This window comes from Melospiza melodia, chromosome 1, assembly GCF_035770615.1.
Source record: "Melospiza melodia melodia isolate bMelMel2 chromosome 1, bMelMel2.pri, whole genome shotgun sequence".
NCBI classification, from domain to species: domain Eukaryota; kingdom Metazoa; phylum Chordata; class Aves; order Passeriformes; family Passerellidae; genus Melospiza; species Melospiza melodia.
This window is the reverse complement of record NC_086194.1, coordinates 36,160,787-36,187,419: the sequence shown is the minus strand read 5'-3', so window position 1 is coordinate 36,187,419 and position 26,633 is coordinate 36,160,787. Positions and strand designations below refer to the sequence as shown.

The window sequence follows — 26,633 nt, the reverse complement described above, 5'->3', positions numbered from 1 at the left end:
GGAAGATATTAACTAAGGATTTTATAGCCTTTAGTAGGATCTGTTAAGTGTGTTCTGTAAAATAATGTTCATAACAGAGTGCAATCATATTTGATGCCATTTCTTTCATGAGCCCTAGTGCAGAGGTAGCCCCTAAACTGCTACAGAAGGAGTAAATTGTCTCCAATTAAATATTTTCAAGCAGCAAGTGTATTTTAAAGTTAAGTGCTTTTTAAAGGAGTTAAACAGGACATTTTAAGCAGCTGCAGTAATAAGCACTATATTTTTATGCATATAATCTGTATCTCAGATAACTCTTACTCCTTTCAGAGAGGTTGGAAGCAAGTCCTCAAAAAATTGCACAAAATCAGAGCTCAGAGAGCTGTTCAGGGGGAGGAGAGGAATTAGGAGAGAGTGGTTCAAGGCCAGCTTCTCTCTTCCTTGTACCTGTCTATAAACTATCAATACAGGTTGAAAAGGATTTTTTTTTCAGGTAGCCAGGGTATTTAAACTTTAAAATGCAGTCTGTCTCATTCTTTCAGAGGAATTAGAATAGTGAATTTTCATGTAGGTCACAGCAGTGCCAGAGTTATGAACAGCCTTTGCCAAATGGGTGGGCACATAAAATAGCATGACACATACTTAATTTCCTGGATTTGATATCTTGACTTTGAATTTGAGCTGCAGCATTTTACAGTCTCAGGGAGGGGAGTGGCTTCCTCAGTTGGGCTGGAAGGGAGCTTCTATCCAAGAAGGGAAATAGTGGAGATATTTGTTCCTTGCATTTATAGTGTTATGCAGTTGTCCCCTTAAGATGGAATTGGTTGTCTAAAAAGGGCTTGGTTCCTTGCTGCCTGTTGGTACCACGCCTCTGGTTTGTAGTTATACAACAGCCAAAGCACTGGAGAGTTGCATTTGCTCCACTTGATGTTGTATGGACTTGACTTTACAGTGTTGAGTGGCAGCATTGATAGTTAATTGATTGCTTGAGCATTAGAGTGCCCTAGTTCATATTATTTCTGTCTAGAACGTGGCTAGATAACATCAGGGCTACTTTTCCTGTTTGTCATATTCAGACTAAAAAAAAAAAAAAAAGTAGGTCTGGTTGTAAGTACAGTTGCAGGGAGGATTTCTACATCAGTGGCAGAAAATCTGCACAGGATGGATTTTCTTATCTAGGACTTTAGAACAGCAAAAATGATTCTCTGTAGTACACATGTTGTGCCTCTCAAAATTATTTTTTATTTTCTTGACAAAGTTGTTCTTGCTCTTAAGTTAATTTATGTGTGCCTGTTGCAGAGGAGTTGTTCTGGAATACTGTTAGCCCCCCAGTAATGACCTGTGTAAATTCTATAAAGGTGTTTGGAGAGTTTTCATGAACACTTTAACTTCTATTTTAACACTTTGTTAAAATTTTTGTCCAGAATGAAGTAGAGAATGGAAGCACAGGTTGTAAGAAGAACCTAGAAAAGAGGGAAAAAACAAATATAGAGAAAGGTCTTCAGTGTTACCAAACAATGCACAGTCTGCTACCACCTGTTCAGGTAAAAGTGAGATAAGAGCAATGAGGTGAGAGTGTGGCCTGTGTGAAAGTGGGAGGATCAGATGCAGCAGATGTCTGCAGCATTGCCTAGGAAACACTGGCAGTTTGCAGTCAGCAGCCCACGCACCGCACGGCTCCGGGGAGCTGCAAGTGTCACGGGAAAGCCCCTGGGACCATCTGCAGCTGAAGCTTTGTGTCACACAGTCCCAGTCCCCAGAACAGGCCTTTTGCACAGGCTGGCTTTTGCAAGCATGGCAAGCCCGCCCAGCCCCTGTTTTGCTGCTTCCTCAGCACTCCCAGTTCAAACTTCTGTGCCTTTCTTTCTGTCCTCTAGGTAGCCAGGCATCAAACAACTGCTGGCCAGGATTAGTTTTTCACTTGGAACTTGATCTTTTGATTCTCTGGGAAATGTTAGTTAACTGCTTTGTTAGTGATCCCAAGAATGACAAGCTTGCTTTTATTTTTAATGTTCTTCCATGTGTTCTTCTGAAAACCTGAGAAAGCAAGTGATTGTCTAGACATCCTCTATTGGTCAGGTGTATCAGTTTCCTTTCATGGGAGGCAGGAGGAGATGAAAACTGCCTTCAGTAGCACTGTCTGCAGACTGTTCCTGAAAATCATTCAGTATAACTTCCAAATATTCCCTTGGCATATTTTGACCAATACCTTATTTCCACAGTGCTCATTTGTTCAGCAAATGCATATGGCAGATGGCATTTGCTTTGAATTATTTTAGGAGTTAGTCTCTTCTGAAAGAGAAGGGGACTTCAGGCACAGCTTTACATTTCTTGAAAACAGAACATAAGCTAAGACTGAAGGTTAAACTATTTTGATTAGCCCCTGATTTTAGATGTTGTCTTGGAATAGTTCTAGATAAAGAGAAGAGGTTTCTTTTAATTGCTGTCTGAAATGCATGTTATGGGGTGCAGACCATCTGTCGGACCATAGCATTGGAACTTTCTTTTTGTGTATCCTGAGCTTTATCACCCGTGCATCTCCTTGGTGTTGGCCGTAGATGCCAGGCTGCCAAAATGTTTCTTGGACAGAAAAAGAAATCTGGAAATCCCTGAAGCATCCCACCATTGGTGGTCATTGGTGTGATCTGCTCCCCTAGCATGTGGGTCACATACTGTAGCTGCCACTTGTCATGACTGTACTGACCTCAGTGGGAGGAATGTATTGGAACCGAAGTTTTGTCTGAAGTTTGGCTCTGCAGGAGAAATACATATAAATGGGATGTCTGGGTATCCAGTGTAACAACAGAAATTGATTCTTCTTTTCTGTCTGCCTCTTTAGGTCTTCAAAAGGTGACGTCAATAGTGAAGGATATGTGTTGGAGGTAGAATGCTGCTCCTCTTTAAACCACCTTTCACAGAAAAAGGAGATGCCTGATTTTATTAAGAAAGTGAGTAAAAAGAAAAGGGGGGAACCCCCCAGAACACAGTATGCTTTTATTTGCACTATAATTACTGTTTCTAGTTCTGTCAGTTTGGCAGTAGGAATATGTATCACTTGGACATATGTATCACCTGGAATACTGTACTAGAATTTGTTGTTTTGTAATTTAAAGTATCTGAACAGCAGTTATACTTCTTGAGAGAAACAAATTTGATCCTATTGTTATTAAAAACTTATTTGTAGTGTCACAGGAAAATGACCTCCCACAGATGATATCAATGCAGAAGATGGTCCTACAATGTGCATTTTATGTTGAAACAATATATATAGTTTCTGGTTTTAGTATCCAGATATCCTGTTGGATAGTGCTTTACCTAAAAGGCCTTTTATCCCCCAGATTATTTAATTTTGTATCAGTATCACATGGTGTTTCATAGAGCTGGTATTGGTAACCCTAATACTTTTGTGAACCAGAATACTGTTGCTTTCAATTAAGTATTAAATGTATATTAGGGAATTGGAAGAGAACCCTGCGATTCTTTATCTATGGCCTTCTTTTTAAAATTATTTTTGACACTATAATATTCTGCCAGACTGGAAATTAGCAGGTTATGTCCATTTTAGTGAAAACAGATCCACATTGTGCTTGTTTTAAATTCTGCAGCATCTGTTGTGTTCTGTTGCATGTTATATAAACTAGCACTGAGTAGTGTATTTATTTAGCCACAGGGTGTGAGTAGGCACACTTCCCTAGCTTTAGTCCATTTGCAGTGATAATAGTTAATAAAATTTTTAGAATAAACTACAGCACAGGCGTTATGAGCTTGATGGGGACTCAGCTTGACAGACTACACTGATCTTCAGTCTTCTATTTTTACTCTGAATTTTAAGAACTGGATTAAAATAATGTAGCTGTAACTAGTTGATGCTTAAATATATATAGATTTTGGTATCAGAACAAACTGAAGTTTTCTGAACACATACAGCATTCAAAAATGTGAGCCCAAATTTTGTTTCAGGTCGAACTGTGTCATTACACTACTATTCTGATGTTATCTTGGATTATTTCAGTATATTCATACTTAGGAAAAACTGGTGTAGTTATTGTGTACCAGTTTCAACATGTTTGATTTTGTTCTTCAGTTCTTTGAGTCAGAGTAGAATAATAGGCATAACTGTCACAACTGGTAGCAAAATTGTGCATCATTGAAACAGAAAATGTCTTTGCATTTGTAACTTCAGAAAGAGTATGGATAACATGAAAACAAAATGACAATCCAGGAGTCATCTTATTTCCATAAATATCCAATTCCGAGACTCTTTAGAATGCTTTTCTAGACATAGAAATGTTGCTGTTGATAGAAGCCATTTGATTGTGGGGTTATGAAGATCCCCTTTTGAAAGATAATAATTTGAATTTTAATAGCTAGAATGTATATTTACAGTTTCTCTGTAGGTTGAGTATGTCGCTCAGCCTTAGATGTTATTTGATGTAGAGAAATTTGAAGTTCTTTGAAGCTGTTGCTGTCAAGTGCATGCTGTGTCACTGTATCTGATTATGCACATTGTGAAAGTCTCAACACTTTCATGTAAATCTAACTCAGGAAACAAGACTTGTTTGGGAGTAGGAATTAATTGTCATATTAACTAATTTGTCTGAGCAACAAAAATATCCATTGCTTTTAAGGGCATATAAACCAGATATAAATCATGTTTACAAACAAAATAAATGGAAAAATAAAGGATGTTCTTCAAACAAAGTAGTAATAAAAAGCTGTTAGAGAAGGCATTTCCTTTCTTTAAAAAATGAACAGCCTTATAATTCTTCTCAAACTGTGGAATACAATTGAAGTTAATAGAATGTTTTAATTGAACAGGGAAATCCTTTTTTTTTTCAGAAGCTGTTCATTACAGAGCCTTTTAGCAGTTTTAGTATCTTAGTGTATTGCCAGTTACTGTATTTAAAAAACTCCTAACCAAATAGAATAGCCATATTTTCAAAATAGAATAAGAAGTCAAAATTTTCTCCCTGAGCTTACTAAAAATTTCCTATAGACCAAGAAAATTAATTTTATTCATTTTATTGTGCACTGCTGAGCAAGTATGACTTACCTTGAGTTTGAACATGGATGCAATTTTAATACGTTTTCTGGATTGACTTTTTGTTGCATTGAAATTGTACTTAATATTGAATATTAACTGCTTCCTTCTGCAAACACAATACAATTTTACAATAGGTAGTATGTGCTTTTCTTCTATAACTCTATATAATGTGTAACATGGAGGTTGTTTTACCTGGAGAATGCTTCTTGCTCACCAAAACAAAGTGTCTCAGTAGAATGTTGACTATAAAACATTTAGGAAATGCCAAAGAAGACTCTCTGGTCAAACCTTTGTTCTGTGGCTGAGATCTTTCTGTGCTGCTGGGCATCATTGCAGAGACAATTCTCCATTGTCTCTGCTGCTTTTCTGCCATGGTTTCTGGCTATGGCAAGACAGGGAACATTTAAATATTGGGGACATGATGTTGCATAAAATCTACTTTTCCTATACTTTAAAATCACCACAGTGTGCTTGTTCTTTGATACCCATGTGGATCTAGAGTGACTTAACCTGTCCTAAAGAGCTCAAACAGTCCCATGGTGTCTTTGATGCATAATTTGTGGGCAGTGAAAGAAGTAACTAAACTGTTGTGCACATATTGTACTGCTGTATTGGTATTAACACGGCTGTCTTTTGCTCTCAGACTAAACAGACATTAAAGATTTGCTCACCTGCTTTATAATAAGCAGAGCTAACTTTTGAACTTTGATCACCGGGACTCAGATCATTCTGAAATTGTTGAAAGTAGAGATGTTACTTCTAAGATACCATATTTTGTAATATTTAGACTTATGTCTCATGTCAAATAGGGTAGCTTTTAATTACTTCCTTAGTTGCTTTTTGTTTCTGTGTATCCTGTTATCATGTTTTCATCTGAGAGTGTTCTCTGGAGTCTATGGAGACAAGTAAGAGAAGGAGGAGCTAGGCTGACATCCCAAATAAAGATTTATTTTGGACACACAATCATATGTGAATGCCAGATATATTTCTCATGACCTCTGTTTTCTGTATCAATCTGATACATGTCTAGAATCTACAATCTGGTACATGTCTAGAACTAACAGGCCCCTTCCATTGATCCATAGCTGTTTTGGAGTTTTCAGAATTACTGCTGTCTTAGCTCATGTGCATTGTTTTCTGGAGAGGCATCAGTGTTACAGTTCTAATTGGTGAAGAATTTTTGTGTTAGTGTTGCTCTTAAGACACAGGTTCATTGTCCAGCTTCTTTTAAGTTGCAAGATCGAAGCAGGCTTGAAGTATTTAGGAGGACCTTGATTTCTCCTCTAAAATAACAGCTAAATACCTAGGGAAATTTAAGAGTTTTTAAAATCTTTTCCATAAATGCTTCTAGTCAGAGGAGTGATTCACTTATTTTCTACATATCACATCAGAATGAAAATTTGTTTTGTGTGATCAAAACAAGGGGCTTCTCATATCTGTATTTTGCATGAAAGCAATATGAAATGATTCTGAACTCTCAGCTTCTGAGGTTTTCAACTCTCTTCAGCATCTAATTAGGAAATGGCAAGAGGATATGGAAGATAAACATATCAATGTCTCCCTAATATTATATGATTATTTTTTAAGTTAACAGCATGACAAAGAAATGAGAAGACAAAACTCTGCAATTTCCTAGAAAATAACTAATGTAAACATTATTGATATTATAATTTTTACTGATAATAATAAGAATAATAAAAATGCTGGGATTCATATAGCTGTTCCAACATTTGTCGTATTCTTGTCTCTTTCATTACTTATTCTTCTTGTCTTAATCTTTAAATTTAGATTTATTTTTTGGAAAGAACAAAGAGGTGCAGCTCATGGGTTCTTAGGAACACTGGTGTGTTTGTGGATTTCTTGACTCAGATGCTGCAGGCTTACAGGGCTCTCTTCTGTGAAGTCTGTGTTTGCTTTGTTGGTACCAGGGGACCTTAAATGGTTGTTGTAATCCTAAGCATTATTCTTTATTTTACACATGTTTTAGCTGGTCTGTTCAGAAGTTTCCTGCAGGGTGTACAGTCAGAGCAGGTGGCAGTAAAAGAGAAAATGGGAAAAAATTAAGTGCTTAATACTGCTCAGAGGTTTGTTCTTCAAATAAATAAGCAGTTCAGATTTATCTTTGGGGCTAAAAAATGGCCCTTCTAGAGTCTTGTTTATTACCTCGAATTATTTACCTAGATGTGATTTCAATCTCATCTAAAATAATTTCTATCCTTAAAACAAACCCAAAAAAATCCCACCACAAAACCTTCACTCTCCAGGGTATTTGCAAGAGAACAATACAATATTATTTCTGTAGTGCATTGTAATGAAAACCATTTCTGAGCACTTAGCTGACAGCTTTGTTTTCTGCATGTTTTCAGTGCAAACAGAGCCCCTATTTTTTTAAAGTATTTGGATGTTAACTGTAGATATGGTCATGAAGTGGAACTTGAAACTCAACATCAATAGTTCAGCTGTTTGTAATCTGCTGTGATAATATTTATTAAAGTGCATTTTGTTAACATTTTCTTAGTGTATATATAACAAGAGATGGTAAAAAATAGCATATACTCTATTTTAAACAGCCTGGTGTGAAGGGAAACATCTGTTCCTGCTTAAGCTTCTTTCAACTTGTGTTCTTTTGACTAAGCCCTGGAAGAGTGGTGTTGATATATATCTTCCATGGACATTGCAAAACTATTTTCAGGATTCTCCCAGGAGCCTGGTAGTGCTTTTATAATCCTTTGCCCCCATCAGCTTTCAAGTCATCCCCTTGCCCAAGATAAAAATAGATTATAAAGTATGTAGTTGATATTTTTAATGATCCTACTTCTGTCTGGTGGGAAAAAATAACTTTTAAAATAACAATAATATGATAATGTTTTATACTGTGCTAAAATAAATTACCAGCAAATTGTTCAAATTGTAATTTTGGCTACGAGTAACAGATGGCTTGATGAAACAATGTGATTTTAAAGAAACACTCTTCAGTTGATATAAAAATAAAAGTAGTATTCCCTGCAAAGTAAATGTAAAGCCTGTAAGTTTGAGACTGAATTCCTACTTTTTAAAATACCGCTGAACCTTTTTTTTTGGTTTGTTTTCACTGCCTAGAACAGAGATAGACTAAAATCACTCATATGGAATCACATTATCGCCAGTTACTAAAATGGTTTTTAGCTATAACAATCAACTACACACCTCTGTATAATCTATAAATCTATATTTTCCTCTTGCTTATGTTCACCAGTTAGTGTAGGAGTTACTCACTAAAGATTGCTGCACAGAACATGGTCTGCATTTGGAAAATGCCAGGTCTCTACAGCAAGAGATTGGGACGGAATTTCTACAGACTTATTTTTAAAGTGAATATCAAATATTTAGTTTGAATGAGCATAGCTGGCTGCTCTCTAGCAGTTGTTCCCAATACAAATTATTCACAAATTATGTGAATAATTTCAGGATTTTTTTTCAGAGTTAGAGGAAATGTGGGAGTATGCAGATATATTATGTGGCTTTTGGACAAATACCACACTCACTGAATCTTTGTAGCGTGTGGCCAGCAATGTTCACTCTTTGCCTTCAGTGAAGGAACAGGTGCTAAAAGTGAGGATTGAGAAGAATCAACACATCCAGGACCACAGAGGATGAGAGTGGTTTCAAGACCTGTCATCTAATGAAATATGTTGAAAGGAGCAAGTGCTGCACTGCATGTGTGGCGTGGTTATATTGTTCAATGCTGTTCTGCATTGTCCTCAGGAGTGAATACAATGTGAGCCAGAGAGGAATTCCAGGTTGTTAATCTCACCCCTTTCTTGGCTCAAGTAGCAGGAGATGTGTAGCTTGCTGTGATTTAGTATCTCCTGCAGCACTGCCTTAAGATCCCACCTTCTGTTTCTTTCAGCACAGCAGTAAGTTGCAGTAGCTCCTCGCTTCAGTACATTTCTTCTCCCTGTGCTGTTTGTGGCCTTCAGTTCCCTTCTGCAGAGGCTGCTACCAAGGAACATGTTGTAAAACTGCAAAGCTTGCTTTCTTGTCCAGTGCCTTGTTCTCTGTCCTGTTCTAGGTCTTGTGCCTCTGCCACAATTGCAGTGAGATCTTAAAATGGCAGATCAATGGTTTGGGATTATGGCAGCATTTTCCAAGGCATCCCTCCAGTGTTTTATCCCTCATGGCCTATTTTGATGTAATTGACCGTGAAAATACTTGATAATTTGAAAACTTGAATGTAGACTGGGATTTCACTCTCTAAAAGCTACATTTATATTTGCTTCTATGTATACGAATGTGAACTATCTATCTCAAAAACAAAATTTGGTGAACGTCTAAACTGGAAAAGGTTAAAAATGCATGGGAAGTACAGGCTTAAACAAAGGAGCGTTCTAGTCAGAAAGGTTGCATGGTTTGGAAATGTGCAAGCAGTGAAGCAGTCCTGAGTAATAGGGTAGGAAATCTATGAGCAGTTGATACTTTGCTATTTGATTAGCAGATTTTTTTTTTTTGTAATGTGTTACTAGAGATACAAAAGTACCAAAGTTTCAAAAGTTCTGAGTCATATAGAAAGAGCTAAATCCTCCTTTAAAGCCTTAGCTAAGCTTAGTTGGTTTTAAAATAAGCAGTAAACTCTTGATGGCTGTTCCTGTCTTCTAAGAAAGGAGCATGTGAGACCTACGGAAAATGTAAGGGGCAGACTAAAAGCCTGTCTTAATTTTAAACATCTGTTTCCATAAATGAGCAAACTGGAAGGGGGATGTGCAGTGTTTATGATGAAACATATTTTACTGAATATTAATGAAGGAGGACAGATTTGGAAGGCTGTAGTCTTGAGCATACTTTCCCAGTTCCATCTCCTGGCATGCAGTACATAGCATTGTCCTCAAACCACAAGGTCGTGGTTTTTTGCATGAAGATCTCTGCTGCTGTCTGTTTCCAAAGGAGATTTGCTTGAATCCTAAGCAGAAGGTAGAGAAATGAACTGATCTGGTTTCGGGTGCATATTATGATACCTAATGCCTTTAACATTGTTCTTTTAAAAACAACAACTAAACAGACCTTTCTTTTACTGACTAAGACAGTTCACACTTGGTTTAAATAGACAGCTCTGAGCAAAATTAACCAGCTATTGTTTCCAAGGCCATATGTTTGGCCATCAGTAGGATTAAGTAGCAGTCTTCCAAAGTTCACAGCAGAGCTAACTAAATGAATCTGACCATCAGAAAATCAGTTCCTTGCTCCTGGAAAATGACCTTTCTCTAAGAGCATTTTTGATATGTGCGTTCTTCATAAATTGTTTCTGGGTTTCTATGAAATTCTTTCAGTACCTTGTTATATAATAAACCACCTAGCAAACCTACTAATGAAATGTTCAATGCCTAAGTCTTGAAGGTGTTTTTTCCAGGTCTTCAGAAAGTGTAAGCCTTGAGACCATTTTGGACTGCTGTAAACTCAAGTGCCTTGATGACATTAGTAAAACTGCTTTTTCTCTGAACATATCTCAAAAATATCCAGCTCCTGGATATTTTCCCTTAAAGAATTAAGGGAAATTCCTAACACATACTAAATAATTTGTTTGAAATTCTTGTCTGGGAGAGATCCTCATTATTAAATTGCTGTGTGTTGTTTCACATTTTTATTGATTTTGGTGGAATACTACCCTGAGCTTGCTGGAAGTGTTTGATTTTCTGTGTGCTGTCCCACAGGGATGTTATCAGCATCTCCTTGTAAGCAATTGCTGAAGCTGACAAAAGTGTATGATTCTGTTCAGCATGGGATCTATATCCTTGAGTTTCCATATTTATAAGAGTACCATCATGCTCACTGTCAATAGGAGATTATTATGGAGCTGACAATGGAGGAAGAAACACAGAAGCATTTTATGGACTGTACAATGGAACTGACAAGTGTTTTTACTCAGAATAGATTTGAAAAGAGAACCTGTATGTGACTGTTCAAAATAGCTTTTGAACGTGGGTTCTCACATGACTCTGAGAGCTACAGAGTAAAGCACGTACTTTCCAAAAAAGAGGATTTTATCATTCAGCCATGCTGTTGCCAGGTGTAGTTTTACAGATCTTTAATTTAGACTGTCATCCATTTTCTAATTAGGGTAGGGAACCTTCAAGAGAACCAGAAATATTTAAAAAGATGGGACATAAATTGCTACATCAACGTAATGTTTAGTGACACTGCTTTGTGCTGCTGATGGCTCCTTTTCTTCCAAATGCAGTATAAAAATAGTGGTCAGGCACTTCTGAAATAAACAATAACACTTCCCAAATGTTAAGAATGTTAACACAAGTGCCCCAGCTAAAATTCAATTAAGGTAGTGACATCAGGGTTGGACACGGTGCTTGTTCCTATTCCTTCTAAAGTTCGTGGGAAATTTGATATTTATTTCTCAGACAGCGAAGGCTAAATCTGTCATTTTTTTCCCCTTGGGGAAAATGCCAGGTTTCTAATCAAGCAAATTATAGGGATGACATTAAATTGTTAAACTGCCTTGGCCCTCTGTACCCATGAAATTTCACCCCTTCTTTAAGCAGATTCTATTTTTAAAGGGCCATAAATCCAATTTGTTGCAAGCCAGTTGCAAATGAATTTGGATGTACCCTCTTGAGGGTTTATCCAGATTGAAATAAATGAGTTAAGTTCTGCTTCTGTGGTTGAACAATAACGTCCTTTGTGATGGAGATCTGGTCTTGTGTTTGTGGTTAATATCATCCAAGCAGCGCTTTATGAGGCAATGAAAATGTTTCTGTTCCCATCTGGGGAAAGAAGCAAAGAATTATTTTTTTAAAAAATTTGTTGGAATTTCCCTTTTCAAAATTTCCCAAGATGTAAAGGGCAAGTATATAGTATATTTGAGGTATAATAATTGTCATAAAATAGTTGACGTTAGTATTGATCTCCTAGCATAAGGGCATTTTAAATCTAGATTTTTGTCTGATCTGAAAAGTGGTAGAGATGTAGTTGTTTTTATGTTTTTTCCTTTCATTTAGTCATACCATACAGTGTAATGCAGACCTTTGTTAGTGCTCTACACTGGCACATAAAGACAAGTAATTAAGTTATTTATCTGATCTGGAATATGTCTTGGGTGACCCTGTCCAACTAGCATCACGTTCTTCCCATTCAGCTTTACCCCTTCTTTCTCCCATTCTTTGCCTTCTTTCTGATTCCCAGCGCTGCATCTGCTGAGATGTTTTCCCAGAAGGCTGTGACAGACATAACTGTCTGTGTGCTCCAGCACAGGATGCTGCAAGGGGGCCCAAAACCTGCAGGTGGCTTACAGAAACAGTCCTTCTGTCCAGTGTATCTCCTGGGCACAGCCTCTCCAGTTACTGAGGTGTGGATTTGGTTTTGTGGGGCTCTTTTGTTTGTTTCTTTGGTCAGTTGGATAGTTTTTCTTTTTTTCTTTTCTTTTTTTTAAGTTCATAAATTCAATCTTTGAAATACAGGAAACATAAAATGTGATTCTATTGGATGGCATGATTCAGTTTGGATGTGAAGGCAACTAAAATTTCTTAATATTTAAGCTCTCAGCAGGATTTTGAAAAACAAATTGCCTGTGTAGTTTGAATGTGTTCAGCCTTTACACTTTCTGATGAAAGCTAGCTTCTTCATGGTTTTGTGAGAAGTTGAAAGGAGAGGCTGTGTCTGCTGATACATCACTTTCCTGTTCTGCAGTTTGCATCACACTTTTGATGTAGCATTTCCTGCTACATTTGCTTTCTTGAGAATAATGAGATGCTTGGTTCTGCCATATGTCATTGGGAAATTTTGAAAGATATATCTAAATAAGATTTTGTGTTCTGTATTGTACAGTATTACAGTATTAACAGTAATTAATTACAGTATTAACTTTGTTGGGAAAGGGCCTTGAAGATACAAAGTCTTTTTTCCAACTTCCCTGTAAAGCTGTTTGACCAATACAGGTAAGACTGCAATTTGGTTTTCAGTTTCTCATTTTGAGAACAAGAGCCTCAAAAGAAACACCTCAACTTCAGGTACTCCTTGGAACAATAAAAATTTTTTTGAGTAAGCTGTAAAAACATTGCTACAGTATCTGTGAAAGCTGTTCCTTCTCCTCCCTATCACAGCGTGGGAGTCTGATGTAGATTGACAAGCAGACTTTTGACCAGGAGCAGTAATATTACCACATATGTACTGTCCTCAAACTCTCTAACAGTTGCATACTAGTTAGATTTCTATAATTAGCTGCCCTGCAACCTACTAAACAAATGTAGTGTTGTGTCTGTACATGAGTGATAAGAGATTAAATGAATGTGTAACTCTATCACTAACTATATAAAAAAGTATTAATCAAGTTACAATGGAGAGTCTGGACCATTGAGCACATTATAGATGCATCTGTCACTGATACTCAGTTAAACCTTCCTGAGCAAAGTAAAAGCTAACTTTCTTTGTAGACAGATACCCTTTTGGCCAGGATACTGCTAATGGTATTTTTATTGTCCTGTTTAGAAATGAGCTTTACTTAAGTCAGCATCCCATGTTTCCCAGGCTAAACACCTGTGAAGACCATTGCCTTGTTTCCTGGAGGCCTCTGTTTAAATTCCTGTGATCATGAAATGAGGAGTTAATTTAACATGGAAAATGCAATATTGGTTTGAAAGAGGAAGTTCTTGTTGATTAGGCATCCTCTGCAGGTTTGTGTGTTCAGAGCAGCAACATGTTACCAGGAAGTAAATGATTCATTAAAAAAAAAAAAAAAAAAAAAAAAAAAAAAAAAAAAAAACAGAACTGAGCTTCCTCTTAAATTTGAAAAAGATACAAATTTCTTACTTTTTACTTGCTACTGAAAAAAGTCCCACTGAACTGTTTTTCCTCAGTTCATGCTAACTTGAGCATAGGCAAAGAATTTAGACACTTTACCTCTTTGGAATTGTGTTATGCAGACAAAGTGAAATTATTTCTCCATTCTTGAGGCATTTATTTCTGAAAGATTGATGTGTATTTAGACTTTACATTATGTGAAGAGTATACATTAAATGGAAGCCTTTTCATTTTGGTGAATGATTTTGATAAATGAAGCAGTAGACACTCATATGTTTTCACAGAAATCTGTCTCGCACTCACACTTCTCCTGGGTTTGAGGAGTGTGAGGCTGATGACTCCATAGTGCAGAATCTGCCTGAAAGAGATTTCTATTTCTGCTTCATCTCAAACCTTTGTTAGCTAATGCTGCCTTTAGCTGATTGTCCTTACTACTAGTCCAATGCTTTTTTTCCTTAGGATCTTTTGTGATCTGATTCCTTAATTTTCCTTCTTTACCTGAAGTTTAAAGGATTAATCATAGAGCCTTTTATGAGCCTTTTATTTTCCTTTTTTTTCTTCTTAGCTCATGTCACAGTGCCTTTTTATATTCTGAGTTCTGCATCTTCCCCAAAGTGCTGTATTAAAATAGCTTTGCTTTTATGCGCTCGTTATGTGAAAGTTTGCCATTTGTGTCTCAATCCAAAATAGGACAAACAACAACTGTTGTTATAGAATTAATAAGCTTTTCCTTGCATAAATGTCATAATCACACACCTAATACAGCAGAAGATGTAATAATTTCTCTGATTTCTTATGATCAATACAAAAATATTTTTGTAAGAAATACCACTTCTAGTATTTTATTATAAATTGTATTTGTCTCTTGTGAAGAAATATGTGGGTATTTTCTCTTTTTTCTTCCCCCCTCCCTTCACATTATATCAGATGGTTTGGGCAACTTTTCATCCTGCTTCTTTAAAATGTACCTTTTTATATAAATGCAACATGACAATTCCTAGTGGTAGTGGACAAAAGTAGCAAAATGACATGCTGGTTGCCTTAAAGGGTGTTATTTTCTGTGTTTCTATTTAGCTAAGACAGCTTGACGGTTAAAAATCTAATCTTCTTCAACTTGTAGATTCAAGATGCTGCAAGTCAAGGCTTGAAATTTGTTGGAATTATACCTCAGTACCATTCCCAAAAGAACTGCCTTGTCAGCGCCTCCCTGACACCTGCCAGTAACAACTCTGTGCAATCAAGAGATAATAAAAACGTTTCAAATTACCCCGAGGATCATGCTTCACCGGATGGCGAAAAAATAGACAGCACTGATGGATGCAGTACTCCAACTCAGAGTGAGCAAAGTGCTGACCAGTGTGCCACATCCAGAGAGGGCTGCAGAGGTGAAGGGCAAGCTACTGAAGAGCTGAATTCCAAATCTGTGAAGGGAAGTGAAGAGCAGCCTCAGCATGAGAACCTGAGTGTGAGAGAAGCAGCAGACAAGACGAATGGACTTGCAGAGAATGAAACACCAGCACGATGTTTAAAACCACTTACTGGCAGTAAGTACTGCAGTGACCTCTTGTACATAAAAGCCAAGTTAAAATTGCCTCAATTACGTTCCCAGCTCCTTTGGGGGGTGGGGATGCAGGGGGGACATTGCCACTGAGGTAGTGAAGAAAAGATGCCCCAAATGAGCCACTTAACCTGATTTCAGCATGGTTACTCAGTTCACAACAACTGAGTGGGAGTCAGATGGCAAAGGAAGAGATGATACAGGCAGGTGCAGCTTTGTTGTGGCCCATATGTATGCCTGATTGTGAAGACTTATTTTTGTCTGCTGTTCAGCTGAATTGGTTCATTTTTGTATTTGTTGCCATACCCTGAGAGCTCTTGATCTTTGTCTCCTTTTTGTGTGTTTGAATAAAAAGCCCTGTTAATCTGCCTGACAAGCTTTTGCAGCCATAGAAGGAATAATTCACAAAGACATCACAGTTAGTCCCTTTGTAGCAGGTGAACAGATAGCTGGAATTAAACCACCTCAGGAGCAGCATGAATACATGTGATCTGGCCTCTGAAGTCTCCTAGTATCCTACATTCAGTGTGGGGGTCAGTGCTTCAGTCAGAATTGTAATAACTGGAAAACAACAGTTATTTTTGTTAATGACTCATCTTCGCTAATTCATAATAAAATTTTTGTAATGAGGCTCATCATAATTTGGCTTCCAGTTACCCTTTTTTAAAATTTTATTTTATTTTACCCATATACTAGTTTTATTTCTTTCATTTCCTTCACAAGTTTTTCCTCAGGTGGGATTTCCACTTTTTAAATGTTATTTTATGCCATCAAAGACCACAAGTCTCAGCTGATATCTAAAATACACTCCTTAAGGTGTTGCTCAAAGGTTACTTACGTAGCAGGAACTGTAGTTCAAAATAGGATGTAGACCAGAGCAATTTAGAAAACTAAAAGGAAAAATATTCTTGCTCCATTTCCAATTTAAGCCTCAAAATACTTTTCTATGTTTGTTTAAATCCAAGAAACCCATGTTTACACTCATTTCTCTTACTGCTTTCCTTAATTTCTTTACAGGCTACAAATCTATGCAAGGGGGATGTAAGTGGAATTTCTAAAGCTGGGTCTGTCCTTGACTTTTATTTATCCCTATTCTCTGGACTTTTCATAGATTCAGTCAAACAATCCTACCCCTTTGGGAATTGCCTGTATAGGACCAGAATGACTTTGCATTGTACTCCTTGGATTATTGTCTAGTTTCCGTTGCAGTTTGGTGTAGTTAGCTTTTGGATCCAGTTTGGATCACACTCTAGTAACTTCCAACATAATTTCTTCAGTTTTTGTTGGGCAAGGGGACACCCAGATAGGGTCAAAGCTTAGCTGTTGTTTGAGCAATCTCTTCTCTTCTACAGCCTTAGAGGGGGGTTGTCCCAACACTTTATTTTACACATAAAACCTCTCTTAGTTTTATAGTTAAAGATTAGTTATCTGCAAGTCTAGCCAGATCAGTTCTCTCTTTTTTATATGCTATCTTTGAGAGAGTTAACTTAGCAAGTTTAATCATCTCTTTGGTGCTATTCTTCTCCTTATTGAACACTGAAAATTTTTTGCTACAAGTAATCATGTTCTTAATATTTCTGCATAATGTGAAGCTGATCACCTCCAGTCTTCCCAACTTTTGTCTGTAACACCCCAAGATTGCTGCTGTTTTGCCAGAAAAGAGGGTTTATGTCAAAAATGTATTTTAGTTTCCTCAGTTATCTTTCTTTGAGTGCTTTTTAGCTTTATTTTTCATGCATTTTTTTATTGCTGTTATGCAAATACTTTCCTAGACTGAAGGTCTGAGAAGGCAGTTTTATGTGATAGCTCATCTAAAGTAGAATTTTTCCAAATCCTGTACAACACTGCTGATTTCTTTATTACTCCTGAATGAATTTTTGTTATTACAGCACTCCCTTTTCCTCCCATGGAAAATGTATTTCAGTTTTTTGGCACCAGTTCTCCATCCTTCCTTGGGAGTGTGAAGATTGAAAGCATCAGGTGATTGTTTTTTTTCCCTACGTATTCCATGGGAAGTTACCACTTTTGAATTGCTTCTCCCCTACAAAAAACTTCAGGAAAAAAAAATTTCTTACTATTTGTGGGATCTTAAATATGTTCTTTATTTTAGGTTTTATGCTATTCAAGTGTTACTTTTATGCTTCTTCACTTGATTCCTGAATGTTTTGTAGTGCTCATTTGCTTCCCCCGTTTTTAAAAGGCCTTTCAACACAATGTTGAATAATATTTGGCTGATAACAAGGCACAGATATTCCAATAGTGTGTCCAAAAGTGTTGTGTTACTTAGAACCAAACTGAAGAGTGCCTTTGGCCATGCTTGAGGATCTGGGGTCGCTGGTGAAAACTGTTGTCAGTAGTGATTTGGGTTAGAAAATACCCTAGACCAGGTTGTCCAGGGGTGGGGCAGTCATAACTTCCCTGAGCAATCTGTTCCAGGGCCTCACCACCCTTACCATGAAGAATTTCTCCCTAATATCTAATTTAACCCTGCCTTCTTTCAGTCTGTAGCCATCACCCCGTGTCCTATCACTACATGCCTGGTACAAAGTCTCTCTTCAGCTCTTTTGTAGGCTCCCTTCAGGTATTGGAATGTTGCTCTGAGATCTTTCCAGACTGAACAGCCCAAACATTCTCAGCCTTTCTTCATAGGAAAGGTGCCTCATTCCTCTAATCATCTTCATGGCCTCCTCTGGACCCATTGCAAATGTTCTTCCTGTGCTGGGAGCCCAGAGCTGGATGAGTGCTCCAGGTGGGGTCTCACCAGAGCAGAGCAGAGCAGAGGGGCAGAATCCCCTCCCTGGCCCTGCTGCCCACACTGCTCTGGATGCAGCCCAGGGTAGGGTTGGATTTCAGGGCTGTGAGCACACATTGCTGGGTCATGTCCAGTTTCTCATATCAGTGTCTCAGTATGCACCAGAAAGATCTCATTTTCCAACAAAAGACTCTTCTGGGGGTCAGAATCAAAATGATGAGAGAAGCATTCTGTGTGTGCTTTTCTGAGGTAGGACTATCATAATTTCCTTCTTTCTAAACAAGTGGTGAACAGCAAGAGGATTCACATTAATGTTTGTTCCTTTCTACTCTATTTAAAATATAGTTAATGTCTGAGATCATTAGGTCTCTTTTCATGTTGGTTATGAGCTTCCAGCTCTTCTCTTCCAGTGCTACCAGCCTGTTTTTGAACATCTCCCTTCTGATATCTTTTTCAATTTACACACTGCTTCTTGCTCAGTGATGTTTGTTAGAGAGCAATCTGAACATTTCTCTTGACATCGCTTTCTTTACTTTTGCTTGAGGTTAGAACCTAATAGCTTGGAAACAAGAGGAGCTTATTGAATGAAGGGATTTCATGTAATGCCTTTACCTTTCATATTAATATATTTGGGGAGAATGTTTGGCATTTGGAAGTCAGTAAAAATTCTACCATTTATTTCCATGTCCATTAATAAGTAAAATAATGTCCAAAATTTTTTGTTGGTTATTTTAATTATGGTTACACCCTTCTGAGAAGGATATCTGCTTTTAAAGTTGATTGCAGTTTAGGACTGTGAAAGCTCAGCTTTGCTGTCAGCAATGACTTTTTTCCTGTAAAAAACTGCTCCTAAAATATACTGGAGGAGACATGGAAAAGAGTCTAGAAGATGTGCTAATTTTTAAGACCCTTCACAATTCCATTTTTAAAATTCATTTGCTGTTGTGGTAATGTCTCACCTTGGCTCAGATCCAGAGTAAATCAACAAAGCAGCTACCAGAGTCTCCACATGAATGATTCATTGCATTTTCTTGAGATGAGACTGCCATTGGCTTTTTCCATGCTTTTGTGTTATCAAAACTGAGTTATTTAATACTTTAATGGCCGTGATCTACAGAATGCAGTTCCTTCTAAATTTGCAGTAAGATTCCATGTTTGAACTGATGATTCCCATGGAGGAATGTTGCATCAGTATTCAGGTATTACTGTCTTTAAATGTTTTATTATCAACAGTGAATCCATTGTGAGTAAGAAATACTGTAAAAGCAAGCAAAATACTGTATTGGGTCTTGAGAAAGTCCTGCTGTGTTGGACTGCAGAAGTGTGTTGAGGAGATAACCACATCTCAAAGAATTGTTTGCTGTTGCATAATGTGATTAGGCAACAGCAAACAGTGGGTTCTGCATTGTTTTGGGTGAAATTTTATGATATGGTTGTTGCATTATTCCATTTTTTTACTCTTTGGTAGAAGCAGAGATCTTCGCTCTCTTCAACAAGCCCCAAACTCCACAAAAATGCAGCCAGTATTACACAGTGACTATCCCTATGAGGATCTCCAGGAATGGGCAGACTGTCAACAGCTTAGAAGCAAACTGGCTGGAGCACATGACAGATCACTTCAGGAAAGGAGGCTCACTGGTCAACGCCATCTTCAGCCTTGGAATGGTAAATGGTATGGAAATTACAGAAAGCATTACGCTGTGATTATTTTCCTTTCTCCTCTAATGGAGGTCATTATCTTTGAAGAGAAGTTATTTGGGAGCTGCTTTAATATAGACTTGGGGTAGATTTGTATTAGATCAACCTTTTTGTGAAATGGAATGAAAGTACAGAAAATATTTTGGCATTTGAATAAGGAAAACAGATTATGTATTGTATTTTTATAAACATACTAGACATGATTTTGTAATTGCAGAAATATACAGAGTTAATAAACAGTACCAAGTGGAAAGAATTAAACTAATAAGATTGCAAAACAGATGACCTAAATAGAAGGGTGACTTTGCTGTCCAGCCAGACACTGCATGTGGCTCTGATTGCAGGCCGGTACAACAACTTGAGTGTTATCTGGCCAACAAGAAATCAGTTAATTCCTGTTCTCACAGAGACCCTTTCTGCCTGGATGGCACACTGTTTTACAAAATTGTCTTGTGTGTTTGTTTCATCTTACCTGTGAGTGATGGATAAAGGTCTGTTTTAATTTAAGAAGATTAAAAATCCTAGATTTTTGCATGTTGTGGAAGAGTGGCAGGGGGTCCAGCTTAGTACTGTTGCCAGTCTGTACCACACTCGTGGCCATCATGGCTTTGAAGGCAAGCCTGTTGTACAGAGAAAAACTTGGGTGCATAGATTCATAACCAAGAAGCCATGAGAGCAATTCAAGGGAAGTATTTGGACATAAAAATGTTGATGTTGCAGCTGGATTAATTTTATTGGAAAATTATGTGACTGGTATACTTCATGGTTAAAGTGCTTATGGCTGAATCATTCGCCTAATTTTGGTTAGTTTTGCATTTTTCAAAAGGACTGTGGTAACCCAGAGATTGCACATTCCTACTAAGATTAGTTGATTTGTACATCAAAATTACAGGGGAGCTGCTTCCAGAGCATCTTCTTACTGTTGGTCTGAATTCCAGAACCCAGGATAAAAAACAGGAATATGACTCAGTTCTGGTAAAAGTCAATCAGGAAATTAACAGGCAATCCTAATTTTTCATTTTACAATCAAGCAGCAAAAAAAGGGAAGGTCTAAAGTTCAGCTGGTGGAATGCTTTCACACAGCTTCCTGGAAAGCCTTGTAATTGCTAGTTAACTCGCTTAAAAACAAATGGTCATTTACTTTATGTATATAAATTGCACAGAGGCAAAGCTAATTGGCTCTATCAGGCTCAGTTATCAGACTCAGTGGGTTTTTTTTAATAAAATCTCCTTGTCAGTTCACTCTAAAATGTTTTAAACACAGCATTTTCCATTATTTTAAACTTTTAGAGTTCATTTACATAGCAGAGCCCTGTGGGAGGTTCATGTACTTGGATACCAGAGTGAGGAGTGCTGGATCTATGCCTGTGGACATAGATACAGTAGGCTTGAGTACTGGCAATAAAGTTTCAATGCAGTCAGCACAGCAAATTATGTAAAAGTGGACAGATTCAGGATTAAGTTAGATTAGTGACTGAAGAAGAACAATTAATAAACATTTTTATTAGCATTTCAGGGTTACAGGAGGAACAAGTTTTGAAATCAAAAAGCTGAAACAAGGTTTCTGAAAGTGTATTATGCTGTTATAAGAACATTTTTCTAAGTTGCTATTAATTGCAGTTAAATGTTTTATCATTTAAATCCTAAGTTTTTTCTATACTGCAGAGAAATGGAACAGCTTTGTCGCTCATATGCCAGTCAGTATCAAACCACACAGGGCAGGCACAAGAGGAGAAGTAGGGGTCTGAGGGCTTCTCAGCTCCTCACTTTTTTCTAGACTTCTGTGGCAGCCTGTCCAGCTCTTCATATCTAGTCTTATTCACTGATTAATCCTCTTCCAAATTAAGGTAGTATCAGAAGACTTTCTTTAATTGGCTATATCACATTTCTTTGTTCTGGGGGCTGATTTACTTTTTGGCTTAAAGTATGAATTCATTATTTTGCTTATTAGACTTAAAAAGCAGGGTTATTATCTTCTTCTTTTCCCCCTTGTCCTTGGAATACCCAATGAAGTGAAGATTTCCAGATTGTCAGTAGTCATAAATCTGTTTCTTCCTTCTGCTAACAGTTTAATAATTAGTCTTTAAAGGAGTTTTAAAGTTCACGGGTAACAATTGTTTCTTTTTGCTTATTGTACCATATAATTATAAACAGAAATATAACAAAATTGCTGATCACAATATATAAGCCATGCAGAGTTACACCATATATTAAATGTATTCAGATTTTGCTGGTAAGTTGGAAACAGTAGCCTGCTTGGTCCTTGACTGTTCTCATGTCGGCAGATAATAGTTTTTTATTTAAATTTGCACCTCAGTTACTTGCTGGTGTTTTTCCTGCAGCTCATGTAATTGATAATTCTGCCTGTAGTCCCAGGTGTAAACTGATCCTGCCTAGTGATCTAGAGTGACCGTAGGAATTCACCCTTGCCCTCTTGTAGTGAGAATGGAGTCTGTAGCAGCAAGCTACAGATTAATACCAAATGGAAAGGAAGTAACAGGTGGGTCGTCTTCTTTCCTGTAACAGCCAGTCTCCAATCAGCGCTGTGAGAAGGCAGGAAGAGTCAAACCTCTTCAAGGTTATATTTTGATGTCTTAACAGAGTAATCACAAGCCTGCTCATCTTCAGTTGTTTTGAACTGCAGCTCTTTAAGTGCCTAGCGTTTTTGTATTTGTTGTACCATTCTGTCTGTGAATTTTCTGCCTTTCAAACCTAGAAAAAGGCAGCCAAAAAACCAGCCAGAAAACACTGACAGTACTTAAACACAAAGCAAATGAAACAAAATGTGACTTTCTTGGAAGAAGAAAGTAGTCAGGTTTTTAAGAGGGTCCGATTGATTGTCTCTGTCATCTGTCTCCGACAGAGATGAGCCGCAATGCCTTTGACCGATTATTGTCACCTTAGCCACAGAAGTACTGGGATTTTGTCATCCATATGGAATTATTTTCTCTGTATGTGCTGAAGGTGAAAAGATTCAGAAGGGGGGAGGAATGCAAATATGCAGCAAAGGCAGACATTCAGGTCACGTGCCCCATAAAGCCACAGAGAGCTAGTTTTCCTCATTGAGAGCAACAGCAGCCTAAAGATTAGTTTTCCTCGATAGGGAGAATTTGTAGTTCAAAGACAACAGGAGGAAAATTGTCGCCTGCCAAGACAGCTGTCATGGTAAAGTAAGTAATCTTTTCCCATATACCTCCTGTAAATCAGAAGCAAGAACATCAAAATACATTTTTGTCAATCGAGCTACATCAAATATTTATACAACCCAGTGAAAATAGCTTTTTGTGCACAGTAGGAAACCTTAATAAAAGATGCAGTGGTAATGGAATGTTTTCAGAGGAAGGACATTGATTGTAACCTCTACTTTTGTAGCCTTTTCTTTAAGAAAGAGTGAAAAGATTGGGAAATTCAAGAGTAGAAATTGGGAAGTGATACTACTAACAGCAAAGTCAAAATGTTTTGTTTTATTGGTATTTCTTACTGCACTATTGCAAATGGATGAATATTTGGAATTTCTAACAAACTTTTTAACTTAGGCTATGTTCCAGGAGCTGAATCTTGAAACAGGAGATTAACAAAGGAGACTACAACTGCATCAGAATTAGGAAATATTTTATATAGCAAGCAGTAAAAACTAGAAAGACCTGCTTACCATGTAAAACTTTAGATGAGTTATCTTTGTAGGCAGGCTAGGTGACATCCAGCTGAATAAATGTATCTGTAAAGTCTGCCCTGCAGGAATCTGTGTATCAGTTGTCACCCTGAAGTGCCAATGTAATCAATGGAAATCTAGGCTTGGACTGATATAGTCAGTAGGATTTGTGTTGTGGTCCACCTCATCCTACATGAGGATATGCAAAAAAGATCAGATACATCTAGATAAGACTGAGATACTTGGTGCTTCCTTTGCCTTAGTCTTCACAGACACAGGCAAAGTTTACACCTGTCTGTAAAACAAAGGCCAAAAGGACAAACTAGGGACCTACAGGATGATCAGCCTCAATTTGTTTCTGGCTGGATCACTGAGTAGGTCCTCTTGGAACTCGTGGACACATGAAGGAGAGGACAGTGACTAGGGACATTCAGCATGGATTTAAAAAGAGTTGAACATACTTGAAACTGATTGTCCTCTATGATAAAATAACAATTTGTAGGTGAAGAGAAAGCAGTAGATGTCATTTTGGGTGAATTCATCAAGGGAGTTTGGCAGTGGCTCCCACAGTATTTTCTATCTAAGCTCGGACCATGCAGCCTAGGTGGGTAAAAATCTGGTTACATGGCTAGACTCAGAGGGGTGTGGTTAATAGGTCACAGTTTACCTGGAGTGAAAAGTGGAGTACCACAGAGATCTCTCCTGGGGCTTGCTGTGTTTAACAATTTTATCAGTGATGCACAGGAGGCAACGAGGCTTGCTTTTGTCAAAATTGTGGATGATCCCATACTCAGGAGACAGCTCATGTGCCTCAGAACTGGACTGCTGTCCCAAGGAACCTGGGCAGGCTGGAAAGACCTGACAGCAGGAGCTGTTTGAAATTCCATGAGGACAGATGTCCTGATTCTGGGAAGGGAGAGGCTTTTTCACTAATCCAGGCTGGGGGCAGCTTGGCTGGGTAGCAGCTCTGTTGAAAGGTCCAGGGGAATTTTAGTAGGCAGCAAGCTGAAGATGAACCAGCAGCTGAGAGAGTTAGTTCAGCCTGGAGAAAGGACAGCTTTGGGGGACCTACCAGTGCCTGGCAGTGCCTATGAGAAGACAGTCAAAAAGGTGGATCCAGGCCCTTGATTGTGGCTGTGTGGTAGGAGGATTGGAAAAAATGTACATTAATTGAAATGAGAGGTCCTTTTTGGATATAAAAAACCTCTTTCTCATAATGAAAACAGTCACTCTCTGGAAGAGGCTGCTCAGGAAGTTGTGCCATCTCCATTCGTGGAGATTTTGAAGATGCAGCTGGATAGAGCCATGAGCGGTATTGTCTGCAGTTGTATTGAACCTGCATTGAGCATGTGGTTGGACTGAAGGCCTCCTGGAGGTCTCCATCCAGCTGAATTATTCTATGAGTCTATGAAACTGTTGGATCAGGTGCATCTCATCTAGTGGGCAAGCTCTGGAACATGTGATTGTCAGCTTAAGTTGCCCTTAGATCTAGAGCCCTGTGTGATAAAGGTACTGCAGACTCAGTGCATCTGGCTGTTTCTTTGCCCTTCCACACCTCTGTGTAAGAGATTTTCTGAAATGCCTGCTGATCCTGACAGCATAGCATGGGTTTTAAGTGCCTTTTCTTCAAAACATGACCCTGCTAGCTTTCTCTCTGCTGTATTCTCCTCCCCATTATTCTCAGCATCCCAAATGCTTCACATGCAAAGGAATTAATGATCCAATTATTCTTTCCCGTGCCTCCCTTTTTCTCTGGAAGTGTAGTACATGACCTGTAAAAGGTAAAATTTGTGAGATGTGAGAATTGGCAGGTGTGCATTCATGACGTGAATGTTTAAAAGACTGTGGCACAACTGGTAGAGAGAGGAGATTGGTTCTGGCTGGGAGGGAAATCTCAGTGATTGTCATCAACCAGTTTCTGTAGAGTTTTTCACCAGCATCACTCTGTTGAACAGACACTCTTCTTTGCATTTGCAGCTGTCTTTCCATCATCATTTTCCCCTTCCATTTTTCTCATTTTCCATGGGTTTCTTTACTAGCAAAAAACCCCATTAAAAATCAATGGCTTGTGTGATTGATGGATGCAGCCTTCAGAAGCAGTCATTGTACTTCCAACAAGGAAGCAAAATCTTACAATCATTTAGGCTGGAAAGGACCTTTAGGATCATGAGTTGGACCATAAACTCAGCACTGCCAAGTGATGTTTCTGCTGCCTGTAGGGTCTCCCGAGCTCAGCTATTGGTTTCTAAAACATTGCATATGTGCCATCATACTCGCATATGTGGAAGCTGTGAATTGCATGAGTGGAATGTTCAGCAGAGTGAAACATAAAGGATGATTTACGAGTGAGTGTAAACACACGCCTGCTGATTGTGTTGTGATCGCCTATTAATTAGCTGGCAAACACGGGGCGGGGGAGAGCTCAAGCTGCAGTTGTGCCAACAGTGTGACACTGAATTTCATTAAGGGGATTCACAATGCAGGAGCAGTGCACTGCTGCTGTATAAAGCTGCCCTGGCGAGATCCGAATGTCTGTGTCTAGCAGGGATCTGCTTTCAGTCTTAGGTGCTCTCCTGTCATCCCTGCTTTGGAAAATTAAAGGACTGTTTGTACATTAGCATCCTGAAATAGATTTGGATATGGGTTTGGGTGTTGGAGTGTGATATTTCACAGAAATCGAGTTGGTTCCCCCTTTGTAGTGTCAGGTCTAACAAAGTGCTGCTTTTGAATGAAATCCAGTAATTAAATCTTGGACCCTTTGATATGTGGCAAGCTTGCTGTCCCTGTGTTTTCAAACCTGTAACCCAGCTACTTAGTGATCTAGCCTGTAATTTCCCAACAAAAATGTCTGTTCTTCTCACTTGGATGAGAAATCTGTCTGGATGACAGGAGTTACTGCTTTGTAGTCCAGCTCATCCACCTTGGAGCAATGTGTAATCCTAGCTTGCTGTAGTGCTGAGGAGTGCTCAGCTCTCTTTATTTTAAATAGAGTTGCAGGAAACCTGCCTGTGAAAACAGTGTGAAAGTAGACAGAGTATTTTTCTTTCAGTCTCCCAACAGAATCTTAAGGATAATCCCTAGTAAGTGCTTTACAGCTTTTTTCCTTCACAAGTGAACCAAAAAAAAACCCAACAAACTGCTTAGTTTAGCGACAAGTATTTTCATCTCC

The 26,633-nt window shown here is 38.2% G+C and overlaps 1 protein-coding gene across 1 annotated transcript in view; it reads left to right on the top strand.

Annotated features, from left to right (window-relative positions):
• RFTN1 (raftlin, lipid raft linker 1) overlaps positions 1 to 26,633 on the top strand; it is a 94,219-nt gene that overhangs the window by 47,543 nt on the left and 20,043 nt on the right. Inside the window, exons 4-6 of the mRNA XM_063154101.1 lie at positions 2,819 to 2,927; positions 14,925 to 15,348; positions 19,583 to 19,786. Coding sequence (XP_063010171.1) covers positions 2,819 to 2,927; positions 14,925 to 15,348; positions 19,583 to 19,786 — 737 coding nt within the window. The remainder of the gene's footprint in view (positions 1 to 2,818; positions 2,928 to 14,924; positions 15,349 to 19,582; positions 19,787 to 26,633) is intronic.